Source organism: Malus domestica, chromosome 12 (assembly GCF_042453785.1).
Source record: "Malus domestica chromosome 12, GDT2T_hap1".
In the NCBI taxonomy this organism is placed as follows: domain Eukaryota; kingdom Viridiplantae; phylum Streptophyta; class Magnoliopsida; order Rosales; family Rosaceae; genus Malus; species Malus domestica.
This window is the reverse complement of record NC_091672.1, coordinates 25078615-25094302: the sequence shown is the minus strand read 5'-3', so window position 1 is coordinate 25094302 and position 15688 is coordinate 25078615. Positions and strand designations below refer to the sequence as shown.

The 15688-nt window shown below is 39.5% G+C and overlaps 1 protein-coding gene across 2 annotated transcripts; it reads left to right on the top strand.

The window, feature by feature from the left end:
* The first annotated feature begins 3118 nt into the window (after positions 1-3118).
* Positions 3119-15285, top strand: LOC103451218 (solute carrier family 40 member 2-like). 2 transcript variants are annotated; one of them, XM_070809709.1, is made up of 9 exons: positions 3148-3268; positions 3311-3502; positions 3837-3987; positions 4082-4278; positions 6635-7111; positions 13464-13635; positions 13771-13908; positions 14036-14146; positions 14818-15285. In XM_070809709.1, the coding sequence occupies exons 2-9, from the start codon at positions 3372-3374 to the stop codon at positions 14980-14982; spliced, it is 1542 nt and encodes a 513-aa protein (XP_070665810.1). In that variant the 5' UTR covers positions 3148-3268; positions 3311-3371; the 3' UTR covers positions 14983-15285. The 2 variants fall into 2 exon arrangements, with proteins under 2 accessions (XP_028945539.1, XP_070665810.1); XM_029089706.2 differs by having other exon boundaries at positions 3119-3502.
* The last annotated feature ends 403 nt before the right edge of the window (positions 15286-15688 follow it).

Genomic DNA, 15688 nt, shown 5'->3' with positions numbered 1-15688 from the left:
TGATAATTTTTAGACATTTACCTCATTCAATTCATTCGATTTGACAGTTGAAAATTAAGTTGAATGTTTGAAAAATAAAAATAAGTATGTAGGTAGCACTATCCTATGTTTACAACAACATAATCCACACAGGTTTTGACCTTACACTTAGAGTTCATCTCAACTTAATTTAGTATCGAATTCGCCATCTACGAGATTCGAACCTAAGACCTCCCACTTGCAAGTGAAAATGAATACTACAAAATCGTAGTATTGTGTGGCTGCACCTTTACATTTTTAATAAGTCATCTTTACGTGTGTCACTGCCAACTTATGATTTAATCTGTCAAGAATAAAAACACTTTGCATGTGAAGAGTGAGTATTTTACAACTTAAGATACTCTTAAAATTAAGAAAGCAAAAACAACAACATGGGACTTGCCGGCGAGGTTGCCGTTGAGACTTGCAAGTGGTATTTTTCAAGCATGACACAGCTGACTGATAGGAAGATATATTTATTTAGGGAATTGTTATTAAAACTTCAAAAATCTCATTTTGCATTCTAAACTTTATATAATTAGAAAGAAAAATATACTTGTGAGGAGTGTAGAATGAGATTTTTAAAGTGCTAATAACAGTTGTCTTTATTTAATCATTAAAAGATAATTACTAGCAAAAAGTCAAAAGTTTTACGTAACTGCCAATTGAAAAATGTATATATTTATGATTAAGTATCCAACTCAACGGATGAGTTAATATAAACCTTTCTCACAAAAATTTCCTCCTTAATATTTGTATTACAACTTTGTCCATTTGTATCAGTTACCCTGCGCACCTTTAACTTTTTTTTTAATTTTATTATTATTAATAGGAGAGGGAAAAGTTTGAAATTATTACAATAATTTAGAGGAGTGAGAAGTTTCGAACCCGAGACACATGAGTAAAAACCAACATCCTATCCACCAAAATATTGGACCACACTTTTTAATTTGTTTAATTTAATATTGCAAAGTATATACTATGATTAAATATCCTAGTTGTTAACATTATTTGAAGGCCAAGGATTGGAGGATTGCTTGAATTTGCTATAATACTTTCATGTGTTTAATATAATTACCATCTGATGATCAGATATAAAGCATATTAGAGTTGAATCACAAGGGCATGGAAGGGTGGCAGACAGATTGGCCTATAACGAAGATGTGACTTTTCATCTGATTAATCTAATGTTTGTAGAAATCCACCAGTTGAAGGGTTTCGATTTTAATATTACGTAAAGCGTCATGTACGTAAGAATCACTAATATATCGTAACGATTGTTTGAACATGTAAACTACTGTCACATAATATGGTCTAAAAACTAATCCTTCTATCATATTAGAGCATCTCCAATAGCAATTGAGTATGCAAATCCATTTTGATGAGCCACATAAGCAAAACTAGCTTTGGTATAGGCAATTGAGTTTTCAAATTTTAGCTACTTCCCAAAGTAGGCAATGTTGACTACAATAACATAAGTAGAAAATTAAGTTTCGGATGCCAGAACTAAAATGTATAATTAAGTAGTTATTATGGATAAAATACAATATTAAAATATAATTCTGCCTACTTGGCTTGCTTAATCCATATGAGTGACAAATATTTTCATGACATAATTGAGTAGGCAACCTATCAAGTCAACTTTTATAGTACAATTTTATCTACTTTAGTTGCATATGAGAGCAGCTCCAGCCATGGGAGTTGCCCGGGGGGCAGGGGAGAGGAAAGGGCCCGAGGCCCTATGAATCAACTCCAGCCTTGAAGAGCTCGAGCTGGTGAGAAGGCCCGAGCAGAAGGCCTGTCAACTTTTGACAGCCCGTGAGCCCGAGCTCCAAACCCTTTTTTAATTTTTTTCTGTCAAGCGCGTGCACCCCACTCGCGCATGGGGGTGCGTCGCCCAACAGCTTTTCAAAAAAGCAGTCCACTTTTGCAGTGGTCTCAGTTACCGTTGGGAAGCCACGTGGCTTCCCACGGTCCGTTCGATCTCAACGGCTCCTTAATTTGGACCGTTGGATCTCAACGGTAAAAAAAAAAAAATCTTATTTAATATCAACCATTCGATCTGAGATCAACGGTCGATATTAATATGCTTTATAAATAAAGAAAAAATAGTTTTAAAATTAAGAAAAGTTACCGTTGTGACACGTGGCACAATCTGGAGTGTTGGAATTCAAATTTTTTAAAATCCAACGGCAGAGATTAATTATTTGAATAAAAAAATTTAAAAAAATGGAAAAAATTCGAAAAAAATTGTAAAAAATCTGAAAAAAAATTTGTAAAAAATTGTTTTTACTTTTCTATAAATACCACTTATTCTCCATCTACCTTACACCACAATTTCATATTTTCTCAACTACTTTCAATCAAATTCCTATCTTTCTCTCAAAGTTTCAATCCAATTTGTGAGATTTGTGAGGATGGATGATGGATTATATGGGCGATTCAGAAAGGATCAGATTGTAGATGAGGACACGTGGCATGCCGTCATTCGTTAAAAATATGATCGAAATCTATCCTCAAAGATTCTGAAAAGATAATGACACGTGGCACGATCGTATTGGATAAAAATCTTATCGAAATCGATCTCCAATAATTATCTTTTCGGATAATGACACGTGGCGCAATTTTGAACGAGTTAAAATTTGATCGAAATCTATCGTAAAAATTCTCAAAAGATAACGACACGTGGCACGATGACATTGGATAAAAATCTTATCGAACTCCATCGCTCAATAATTGTTTTTTTTATAAAATGACACGTGGCGCAACGAGAACGATTTAAAAAATCTTATCCGAAATTACAAATAATTTTATTTTGTATTATTTAAACAAACAAAAAAACTAATATTTTATTGCCTATTGCCAGGGAGAGGGCTCAAAATGTTGAGATGCAAATGACAATTATTGTTCATTAATGACAGTTACTATTCATTAAAGACAGTTACTGTTCAATAGGATGAATTCAATAGTGGATTGCCAGTGAGGAGGGAGGGCTCCATGGATAGAGTTGCTATGAGGCGAATAGGCTATAGAAAAAGTAGATGCCTTTACTATTTGGATTTTTATTGTTGGAAAGTTCAGGAAGGGTTGGTAGCATCGCGATCACGTGATCAAATCAAATGTGAGTTTCTGTTTAGCAGCTAGGTTTTTCTGAGGCGTAGACGCACTGGATTGAGACCCAATTTTCTATTTTTTTCCGAGTAGATCAAAACCACGTAGCTAGAGAGATTCGCATCCTCAAGTCAGCATTAATATCTATGATTGTTGTATTGATAGCTGCAGTGTTTCAGTTTTGCACCACGTAACAACAAACCCTCGGTCGCTCTTCTGCACGTCTGGTGTTTTGATCTGAAATGGAGGAAGTGAGAGAACCCTTTTTATCCCGAGTGCAAGAACACCCTCCTAATCCAAAAGATGATGGAGTTCCTCCTCATCTAATCAGATATCTCTACTTTGGCCACTTTTTATCCAGATGGGGCACCAGGTTAATTTACTACTTTTCATGTATAATTTTTTTATATTTTTGGTTTGAGTTTTTTCCTTAAATTTATTGTGAACTTCCTTAATTACGTCAAATGATGCGTTGAAATTAATAATTTGTTTTTCTTACTTTGCTGCTGAAAGTTTTATGAAACCACATCAAGTGCTGGAAAGAATAAAAAAAAAAAGGATAAATTAAAGATCAGAAACTAAGTTGAAGATTATGAACTTGTTGATTATTGATATCACTTGAAATCTCTAAAAAGGAACAAATGAAAGAGCAGGTTGGATTTTGATCAAACTTTAATTTCTATTGAATTTTCTTCTGTTTTCTGCAGGGTGTGGGAATTTTCTGTTGGTTTATACATGATAAGCATTTGGCCCGACTCCCTACTCTTTGCTGCTATCTATGGCGCGGTGGAATCAGCCTCCACCGCGCTTTTCGGACCCTTAGTTGGACACTGGGTGGATAGATTTACATATATAAAGGTATAGGCTAGCTTATATATGTGAATTCTTAGAAGAAAAAGGGAGACAAAAAAATTGTTACATAATTATACACATCTTTCACTTCTGTGAACAGGTTCTCCGGCTTTGGTTGGTAACACAAAATCTCTCTTCTATTATTGCTGGAGGCACTGTGATGGCATTACTGGTCTACTCTGATTTAAGCCGCACAAATTTTCATGCGTTTATCATGCTAGTAATATTAACCAACGTCGCAGGAGCTGTTGCAGTTACTTCTACTCTCGCCGGCACCATCTTAGTTGAAAGAGACTGGTAAATTCTCTAATTAATTGCTCAGACTTTCATTAGAACGATGCTGCTCTGAGATTGCTTCTATAGGAAGCATTTTGCTCATAAGTGCTTTGTCATGAATATTAACAATCTAAATATTATGCTACTAATTACACGTTTTAAACTTGCCAATAGACAAGATCAAACACCTAGTATAGAAAGCAAGTACAAGATCATTCCCACAAGATTGCACTAATACGTATCTAGATTATGATTCCTAAGAATTTAAATTAATTTGTTCACAAAAACTAACAAAGATGCACACAAGAGATTTAATAGAATATGTTGAAGATTATTTGAAACTGATAATAAACAAAATAGAATAAAACAAAAATAATCAAATGCAAACAGATTTGGAATAAGATTTGAAACAGTGAGAAGACGAGTTAGGGTTTCAGTATTCACTACTAACTACCTTCCTAAAGCAACGACATGCAAACAGATTGAGATATTAGTGTTTGTCAACCTAAAGGCATGGTATTTATTCTTTAAACTATATATTGATTCTCCTAAGTATGGAATAAGGCATGGTTTCTACACTCTTTTCAAACTCGAAGCATTTATAATGTTATCTGCTAAGTTGCATCTCGAGAAAGCATAATACAATTGAATTGACAAAAGACACAAAGCCCAAAACACAATATCTATTTCGATTTTTCGTGCTGCTTAACTCCAAGAACTTTGCAATAGTTCTTTTGTCTCTTGGTATAAACACAAGACTCGATCATTTAAATTTATCTATTTAACAAACTCAATATAAGAAATAATTATGGTGATCAAGCATATCAAATACATGTAAAAAGTGAAATATAATCTGAAATTATCAATAAACATCGTCAAATTCGTTTATAACAAAAGCATAATCGAAAACTTAAAAAAAAAAAAAACAAACTTGACTTAGACATTTCTAATGATTAGATGGTGCGGCTGGCACTGAATTTTCTATTTTAATTCTTGTTTTCCACGCTGCTGCTGCCTCCTCTGTTTGGTGGCTGCTTTCTTTTTTATTTCTTTTATTTTTTCTATTGTTTTGCACGCTGCTCTGATCAGGGATAATATGTCCCCTTTCATTTGTAACAGCCAAAGGCCAAGAATAGCCTCCTTATCTTTTCACCTATTGAGTTTGAAAGTTTCATTATATCGAAGAGTAACGTTAGAAAAACTAAATTTTAGGAGTATTTTTTTACTAACATAATTATAGTGTATGCTTATCATACACATAATTTTAATTAACTTTCACATTAAATGTTACTCTATTATTTTTGAAAAAAAATTAACCAAGATTAAGTGAAATGACACGCGTCAATTGATTAAGTGTGTGGTGAACATACACCATAATTTATGATGGTGAACAAAAATGATACCCCAATTTTTTAAAACCAAATTGCAAACTAAATGATGTGGCACTAATAAGAAAAAGCATATTAATCGACACTAATTAATCCAATTATCTACAACCACATACTTTGTTTGCAAATTTAGTTTAAAATTTTTGATCTCCCTAGCATTACCCTATATCAAAAAGCATTCTCATTTGTTTTCTTCCAAACTTTTGGCTCATCCCAACCGTAAATAGAAATTTTAACCCCCTAATATACCCAGTTGTAAAAAACTTTGAATTCTCGTGCAGCCCGACCTTCATGTACTAAAATTGTCACAACGCCCTCTACAAAAATGATATTCATGACCATAAATTCTATAGAAAATAGATGTTCGTAGTTTTACAAGGGTGTATGGCTCATCTTCGGGTTCTTTCCGAGTCGGTACAATTTATTCTGCGAACTCCGCTGATCTGCACAGATAGTGCAGACTGAATAGGATTGTAAAAGCTTTTTTAGTCTTCGTACTTTCTTTTTAGCTCATTTTCACTCTTTGCTTGTTACAACCTACAAGACGCAAATAGAATGTAAAACTTATATAAAAGAGTAAAGCAAAGGTGTATACAAGGAGAATTAGTATGACTACAATGACGAATTTATGCGCACAACACGCTTATGTTAAAAGTGCACTTATTAGAAATATGCTGAAATTTTTGTTAAAAATTCAAGTGAGTTTAAAAATAAAAAAATTAAAAAAAAAACTTGAAAGTGCTTCTTGATGAAGCACCTGACAAGTGGTTCTGGAAAAGCGCTTCTTAATGAAGCACCCTTATGTTTGACAAATACAACACACCTTTAGGCTTTAGCCCTTCCAAAATAAGATCCCAAACAGGCCATGTTTAACTTTTAATAGAAGTAATTTCTAGGATGAGGTTTTTTGGGTCGGTCAAAGATAAGTCCTTGTTTATCCTTAGCCCAGATTTGTTGTGCATATTATATATCAATTGCTCTTTCTGCAGGGTTGTGGTGATATCAGAAAGCCATTCTAATCCAGAAATACTGACAAAAATGAACTCGGTCCTTCGGCGTATCGATCTCTTCTGCAAGCTATGTGCTCCTGTGCTAACTGGCTTCATTATCAGCTTTGTGTCCCTAAAGGCTTCTGCTTTAACTTTAGCACTCTGGAACACTACAACTATCTGGTTGGAATACTGGCTTTTCATGTCTGTATACAAAGGGATTCCGGCTCTAGGCGAAAGCAGCCAACGGAAGATATCAATGCCTTCAAGAAGTGATGTGTCTACTGATGGTCAGGAGACAAGCAGCTTGCTTTCTCATGATAAAAACAATTTGGAACCGGCCGAGGTAAGCTGGATTAAGAGAGTAACTGAAATGGTCTCAAGGATCCCTTATGTGGCTGCATGGAGAGTGTATTTGCAGCAAGATGTTGTGCTCCCTGGTGTTGCTCTGTCTCTGTTATTTTTTACTGTGCTTAGGTAAAAACCCTACCAATACTAATTTCCTTTAACCTTAACTTCCGTCGGGCTTTGGCTATACACACAAATAGAACTGGTTGCAAACTTTTAATCAAAAATAGAACCAAAAGGATACTAAATGGACAATAAACCGTATATAAACTATGGTTTAGGCCATGTTTGATATGTCGGACATGATTAGACGAGATAAACGACTTGATTTCAAGTGCAGCCTTGGAAGAATATATGATGTTATCTTCTAATTTGTAGGATTAAGACGGACTCTTCGTATAAAGAATGATGTTTAAACTAGTTCCTAGTGTCACGGGCCGCATGTTAAAAACAAAGAAAATGCCCAAGACATCATATATCTAAGCCCATGAAGCCATGTCTTCATGGAAGCTTCTGGAACGTCCTGGAGAAATCAAGAACGTGGCGGAGCATTCAAGATAATCTAGGGCATTCCGGAACATTCCACACAAGTGTACATATTTAAGCCTCACCTAGAATAATCTAGATTAGGCAAGTTGTATCTAGAACTATGCTAGATATTTTTGGATGTAAGTAGGGGATTCTAGAACCCTCCATTGAGGAGGTGACTTAGGCCTATAAATAGGAGGTAAGGCCATTTGACCAAACCACCCAAGAATTGTAAGCAATTGTAAAGTTCTCTTAACTTTCAATACAAAGCTTCCTTTCTCCCATCTTCTAAGTGATCTTAGCATTCTCCAAGCTATCTTAGCTTTCTTTGTGATTCGATCCGGGGAAGCGAGGCTTCGAAGGCTTACTTAGCTTGTTCATCGAGGTATTCAAGTCTAAGTGCCGCACGGGCGGAAGGCTTAAAGAGTCATCCCGTGACAGCTGGTATCAGAGCCAAGCTCGTGAATCACTTGAAGGAAAGTAGGATATGGCAAGTGGAGAGATGGTGTCCGGAGTCTCCGACCTAAGGGAGCGTACTGCCGAGGTCCAAGATGTTGCCAAGAGCAAGCCAAAGTTAAAGGACTTGCAAGCATCGATGGAGACCATGGAAGAGCGACTCGAGAAGGTGGAACGAACCATACTCGAGTTCGATACTCGACTTGATGAGGATGTTGTCGACAAGGAGGAAATCCAAACCATGGTGGACAATGGTAAGGATGAATTGCGTGGCTTGGTGGAAGGGCTACGAGATGAGCTCCTTGGCGCTCTCAACACCATGGCAGACAAGATGCGGAGGGAAGTCCAGGTTCACCTTGACAACATAGAGGCAAGGTTTGTGGCGCTTCAAGAAGAGATAAAGGACACAAGGGAACTTAAGGGAGATGTGGCGTTTTGTAAAGAAGCAGTCGTGAAGCAATTCGTGCAAGGGTCGAGGGAAATCAAGGCGTTGGACTCCAAGGTAATCGACTCCTTTAAACCCAAATCCTATAATGGGAAGAGGGAAGCAAAGGAGCTCGACACATTCGTGTGGAACGTGGAGCGATACTTCAAGTACCTAAAGCTTGAAGATGACGAGTCCAAAATCTCAACGGCAACCATGTTCTTAGCTGACAATGCCCTTATGTGGTGGCGTCGCCGAAGCATGGAGATTGAGCAAGGTACGTTCTCTCTCACCACTTGGGATGAATTTAAGAAAGATCTTATGTTGCACTTCTATCCCCAAAATGCCAAGTACGAAGCCAAGGAGAAACTAAGGTGGCTCAAGCAAACGGGGAGCGTCAAAGACTATGTCAACGCCTTCGTGAGCTTGTTATTCGAGGTGCCCAACATGTTAGAGGAAGACAAGCTCATGTACTTCATGAGTGGACTGCAAAATTGGGCAAAACTCGAACTACAAAGGAGGCACGTGCAAACATTGTCTGATGCCATTGCCGCCGCTGAATCCTTGATTGAGTTTAAATCAAGCCACCAAGGGGATTCCAAGTCCACGGGGAAGAGGGGTAACCATGAAAGAAGTGGGGGAGAACACAAGCCGAAGGACAAGGCCGAGACAAGCAAACCGAAGGAGAAGAAAGCCGATAAGCATGACAAAGGCAAAGGTAAGTCTTGGCAACCCACTTGTTACCTATGCGACGGCCCTCACATGATGCGAGATTGCCAACAAAAGAAGGCCCTTAAGGCCATGGCTTTCAAGGAGGACAAGGCCGAGGAGAGTAACGATGCAACGATGGGATGCATCCGTCTACTGAATGCCATCCAGACAACCCTCCCACAACCTAAGGCTCAAGTTGGGGGAGGATCATTGTTCGTCGACGTCAAGACTGGTGACAAGACGACGCGTGTGTTGGTGGACACGGGAGCAACACACAACTTCATGACGTCGGAGGAAGCCACAAGGCTTGGCCTCCGAGTCACCAAGGAGCCCGGTAGCGTGAAGACGGTAAATTCCGCTGCCACCCCCATTGTTGGAGTTGCGCGTAATGTACACGTAGACATTGGCACATGGAAGGGAACGATCGACTTCACCGTAGTCAAGATGGACGACTATGGCGTAGTCATTGGGTTAGAGTTCATGGACAAGGTACGAGCCTTTCCCATTCCCTTCTACAATATTTTCTGTATCCTAGCCGACGGAAGACAACCTTGCCTGGTGCCATTGGAAAGGCAAGCCAAGAAGTGTACCCAACACTTGTCGGCAATTCAATTTGCCAAGTCTTGGAAGAAAGGCGAGGCCACATTTCTTGCAACCCTAATGTTGAATGAAGGGGAGGAGAAGCACGGGCCTTTGCCGAAACAAGTGGAAGACGTCCTTGTGGAGTTTGCGGACGTGATGCCTAAGGAACTGCCAAAGAAGTTGCCACCAAGGAGAGAGGTCGACCATGCAATTGAGTTGGAGCCTGGTGCTAAGCCTCCCTCCAAATCACCTTATAGGATGTCGCCACCCGAGTTGGAGGAATTGAGGAAGCAACTCAACGAGCTGCTTGATGCTGGCTACATCCAACCCTCCAAGTCCCCATATGGTGCACCTGTCTTGTTCCAACGCAAGAAAGAAGGTAGCCTAAGGTTGTGCATCGACTATAGAGCATTGAACAAGATTACCATCAAGAACAAGTACCCACTTCCGTTGATCGCCGACTTATTCGATCAACTTGGTGAAGCAAGGTACTTCACAAAATTAGATCTTCGATCGGGATACTACCAAGTGAGGATAGCCCCTGGAGACGAATCGAAGACGGCGATGGTGACCAGATATGGAGCGTTCGAGTATAAAGTCATGCCATTTGGTCTAACCAATGCCCCCGCAACATTCTGCACATTGATGAATAAGGTATTCCATCCTTATCTTGACAAGTTTGTCGTCGTTTACATTGATGATATCGTTGTCTATAGCAAGACATTGGAGGAGCACGTCAAGCACTTGCGCATAGTGTTCAAGACCCTTCGGGAGCATGAACTCTATGTCAAGAAGGAGAAATGCTCCTTTGCCACAAAAGAAGTAGAATTTCTTGGCCACAAGATAAAGGAGGGGAAACTTATGATGGAAAAGGGCAAGATCAAGGCCATTCAAGAGTGGGAACCGCCGACCAAGGTACCAACACTACGATCCTTTCTGGGGCTAGCCAACTACTATCGGAGATTCATAAAAGGGTATTCAGCCATAGCAGCACCCTTAACAGACCTTCTTAAGAAAAACAAGGCATGGGAATGGACGGACCGGTGTCAAGAGGCCTTTGAGAAGTTGAAGAAGGCCCTAATGGAGGAGCCTGTACTAAGGTTGCCCGACCTTAGTAAGCCATTCGAGTTGCACACTGATGCTTCCGACTTTGCCATAGGAGGAGTGTTGATGCAAGAGGGACATCCGATAGCCTATGAAAGTCGCAAGCTAAACAATGCCGAGAAGAGGTACACGACCCATGAAAAGGAGATGACCGCCATCGTCCATTGCCTTAGAGTTTGGAGGCATTACTTACTTGGTACCCCATTCGTCATCAAGACGGACAACGTTGCCACTAGCTACTTTCAAACCCAACAAAAGCTCACACCTAAGCAAGCAAGGTGGCAAGAGTTCTTAGCGGAGTTTGATTACAAGCTAGAGTACAAGCAAGGAAAGGAGAACGTGGTGGCCGATGCTCTAAGTAGACGAGTAGAGTTAATGGCTACGGTACTCAAGCCGCAAAGCCATCTCTTGGGCCGTGTCCGAGAAGGTTTATCACATGACGTCCAAGCCAAGAACATTGTGGAGTTTGTCAATGATGGGAAGACAAGAAGGTTTTGGCTTGAGGACGGCTTGTTATACACCAAGGGCAAGCGGATCTACGTCCCAAAGTGGGGAAGCTTAAGGAAAGAAATCCTTAAGGAGTGCCATGACTCAATGTGGGCAGGACATCCTGGCACTCACCGCACGTTGGCTTTGGTGAGCGATGCTTATTATTGGCCACAAATGCGGGATGATGTAGATTCATACGTGAAGACTTGTCTTGTGTGCCAACAAGACAAAGTGGAACAAAAGCAACCGGGAGGACTGTTGGAACCACTTCCCACCCCATCAAGACCATGGGAATGTTTAACCATGGATTTCATCACACATTTGCCCAAGTCTGATGGATGTGGATCTATCTTCGTCGTGGTCGATAGATTCACCAAGTATGCCACTTTCATACCCGCACCTGTGGAGTGCACAGCCGAAGTAGCTGCACGCTTGTTTCTAAAGCACGTGGTGAAGTATTGGGGTGTTCCGAGGAGCATAGTCAGTGATCGAGATGCTCGCTTCACAGGAAGATTTTGGAAGGAGCTATTCAAGCTACTTGGCTCAAAGTTAGACTTCTCCACAGCTTTTCATCCCCAAACTGATGGACAAACGGAGCGGGTTAATGCATTGTTGGAGACTTATTTGCGGCACTATGTTAGTGCCAATCAACGAGATTGGGCTAAGTTACTTGATGTTGCCCAATTCTCTTATAACTTGCAACGTTCGGAGTCGACGGGGAAAAGTCCGTTCGAGTTGGCTATAGGGCAACAACCCTTGACCCCGAACACGGTCGTGACTGGCTACACGGGGAATAGTCCAGCCGCTTTCAAAACTGCTAAGGAGTGGCAATTAGCCCACGAACTTGCTCGAGCTCATTTGGAGAAGGCTTCAAAGAAGATGAAGAAATGGGCAGATCGCAAGCGAAGGAATGTGGAGTTCCAAACTGGCGACCAAGTCTTTGTGAAGCTCAATGCGTCTCAGCACAAGAGTACTCGTGGCTTGCATAAGAGCTTGTTGCGGAAATATGAGGGACCATTCCCTATCATCAAGAAGGTTGGCAAAGCCGCGTATGTTGTGGAACTCCCACCCCGCCTCAAGTTTCACCCGGTGTTCCATGTGAGCAACTTGAAGCCTTATCATGCGGACGATGAAGAACCAAGTCGAGGTGAGTCTCATCGAGCACCCCCTTTGATGACGGAGGCATTTGACAAAGAAGTGGAGAGCATTGAAGCCAAGCGTGTCGTGGTGCGACCAAGACAACCAAAGCATGTGGAGTACTTTGTCAAATGGAAGGGGCTACCATACTCCGAAGCAACCTGGGAGAAGGAGACGTCCTTATGGCAATATAAGGACTTGATTCAGACATTCGAGAGGCAAGAGTCGACGAGGACGTCGACGGCTTAAGTGGGGGAGGATGTCACGGGCCGCATGTTAAAAACAAAGAAAATGCCCAAGACATCATATATCTAAGCCCATGAAGCCATGTCTTCATGGAAGCTTCTGGAACGTCCTGGAGAAATCAAGAACGTGGCGGAGCATTCAAGATAATCTAGGGCATTCCGGAACATTCCACACAAGTGTACATATTTAAGCCTCACCTAGAATAATCTAGATTAGGCAAGTTGTATCTAGAACTATGCTAGATATTTTTGGATGTAAGTAGGGGATTCTAGAACCCTCCATTGAGGAGGTGACTTAGGCCTATAAATAGGAGGTAAGGCCATTTGACCAAACCACCCAAGAATTGTAAGCAATTGTAAAGTTCTCTTAACTTTCAATACAAAGCTTCCTTTCTCCCATCTTCTAAGTGATCTTAGCATTCTCCAAGCTATCTTAGCTTTCTTTGTGATTCGATCCGGGGAAGCGAGGCTTCGAAGGCTTACTTAGCTTGTTCATCGAGGTATTCAAGTCTAAGTGCCGCACGGGCGGAAGGCTTAAAGAGTCATCCCGTGACACTAGGAATCCCACCATTTTTTAGGGGATTAGTAGGGATACAGTTTAGACATAAACCTCTTCCGAATAGTCCTTTATCTTTGAAGTTTGAAAATAACATCCATATTCTTTTTTGTTGCACTTGAAATTTAGTCATGTAGCTTGTCTAAACTTTTTGATTAAAAACTTAAAACCGGTTCTATTTGTGCATGTATTTATTCTAACGTTGTGATTTGTGAGTAAGTCTCTTACCAATTGAATCTCTTATTCCAGCTTTGGGACATTGATGACAGCTACACTGGAATGGGAAGGCATACCTGCATATGTCATTGGGATAGCACGTGGAATCAGTGCTGCAATTGGAATTGCTGCAACAATTGTGTACCCTATAGTGCAATCTCATATTCAAAAACTCAGAACCGGACTTTGGTCCATCTGGTCTCAGGTAAAAACTTTGGGGCTCCTTTGATGGATCGGTCTGAACTGGACAATTTCAGTTAAATTTGACTAGACCGGACTTATTTTCAAGTGATCACAATTTCAGATTCTAATCTTAATTCATATTTATTTCTTAATGCAGTGGACCTTCCTCCTACTGTGTGTTGCTTCAATTTGGATATCTAATAGCAACTTATCGGCATATATGCTGATGGCAGGAGTGGCTGCTTCTAGGCTTGGATTGTGGATGTTTGATTTAGCGGTAATCCAACAAATGCAGGTAAAGTAAAACAATATTAATTTAAACTAAACTAATAATCTTATAGGTTTTTTTATGATTTGTGATGAAAGTGTTTTCAGCATTTCTATGATGCCTTGACATTTAGATGTATCCATATGTTGGACAGGATCGAGTTCCTGAATCGGATCGATGTGAAGTGGGAGGTGTTCAAAACTCCCTTCAGTCAATTATGGATCTGATGGGTTATGTCATGGGAATAATCATCTCTAATCCACAGGTAATCATATTTTACTTTATGGCTTGATGATTCTAGGTAGGGTGCAACTCAGGTAAGGTCAATCCAAATCCAACAAAGGTCACAAAACCCTAATCGGCTTTTAACCTGTCAGAAATTGAAAAGTAAGTTCAAACTCAAATTGTGAAGTATGAATTAAAGTTAGGTCGACCTTACAAACTACCTAACCCACAAAGTACTACAGAAAAAGCTAAGGTTCAATCCGTAGTATATCACTTTGTGTCTACTCTCTTCTCATGTGATTGTGTCAGGTGATAAGAGCGATATACACAACATAATAATAATACGCACGAGAAAATATACGATCAGCTGCATCTAAGTTTCTCTTGAGTTGCATCCCTAGTTCGATTGACCCAAACATCATTCGTATATTAGTCAACCTATAGAGTATAGACCAAAAGCCTAATGGTCAACTTCTTCTAGTTTTGACTTTTGAACAGCTTCCATTTTTGTTTTGCACCTAAAGACTAAAATAGTCCAGTTCATGTGTTCAATCCCCATGTTGAACCCCAGAATCCATAGTTTGGTGACTTTGTGTGACACTAATTTTTTATATTTCTCACTTAAGAAACTTTTTAAGTTTCTAAAATATTTAATAAACTTATTAATGAAACCCATTTGGGTGTTTGTTTAACTGCATTGTTATTTTGCAGGATTTTTGGAAGTTGACTTTGCTGTCTTTTGGTGTGGTGACATTGGCTGCATTGCTCTATACTCTGCACCTCTACCGCATCAGAAAGCACCTCATTCACTTTGAGAAGTTATATGCCCTTCTTAAATTTTTTACAACATCATCATCACAATCTGCAATTGCATAGTTGGGTCTCCAATTTGCTCCTATTGTTCATATAAAACTTCTAAAGTTGGGCCTCCATCATGCATGTATATAGGCATTTGTCATTAGTATTACGGTTTAGTTATTTTTGTTTGTTGTAAGAGTGAGGCATCACGTTCAATTCACATGATGGGCTCATTGTATGAGTAAGCTCAAATTCATTTTCCTCAAGTATCGTTGTATTAAATAAAAAAATAAATTATCTTGAAAAAAATTTCTGCTGTTGCTAAAATTAGAAACGTGTAGAATGTCACATATCAATTGAATCTGGTATTTTTTTTGTGGATGCTTTTCAGGAGTAATGATGAGTATTTCGTATTTGTGGAGAGATTTTATCTTGTAGTGAAATATTTCTTTATTTGTTGTAAAATCAACGATATGTGTGCAGTGAAATAAAGTAAATAAGACACAATATTTACGAGGTTCGGCAATTGTGCCTACGTCCTTGAGGCAACAGTAACACTTTCTTTCATTATCTGAAATAATAGGAGTACAAAATAACTCTCATTATTTTCTCTTTTCTCTCTAGCCTGGCTCACTGGTAATTTCTTCCGCATCTCTCTTGTTTTCTCTTCTCTTCCTTTCCTCCATAACTCCTCTTTCTTTCCTCTATATGTTTTTCTCCCATCTCTTTCTTCTTCTTCTTCTCTCTTATTCCTTCCTTCGTATGCTCTCATCTTAAAGATTCC

Coding starts and splice junctions, on each gene's coding strand:
- LOC103451218 (XM_029089706.2), top strand. CDS start 3,372: ATGGAGGAAGTGAGAGAACCCTTTTTATCCCGAGTGCAAGAACACCCT. Junction 4,279..6,634: donor ATCTTAGTTGAAAGAGACTG/GTAAATTCTCTA, acceptor CTCTTTCTGCAG/GGTTGTGGTGATATCAGAAA. Junction 13,636..13,770: donor TTTGGTCCATCTGGTCTCAG/GTAAAAACTTTG, acceptor TTCTTAATGCAG/TGGACCTTCCTCCTACTGTG.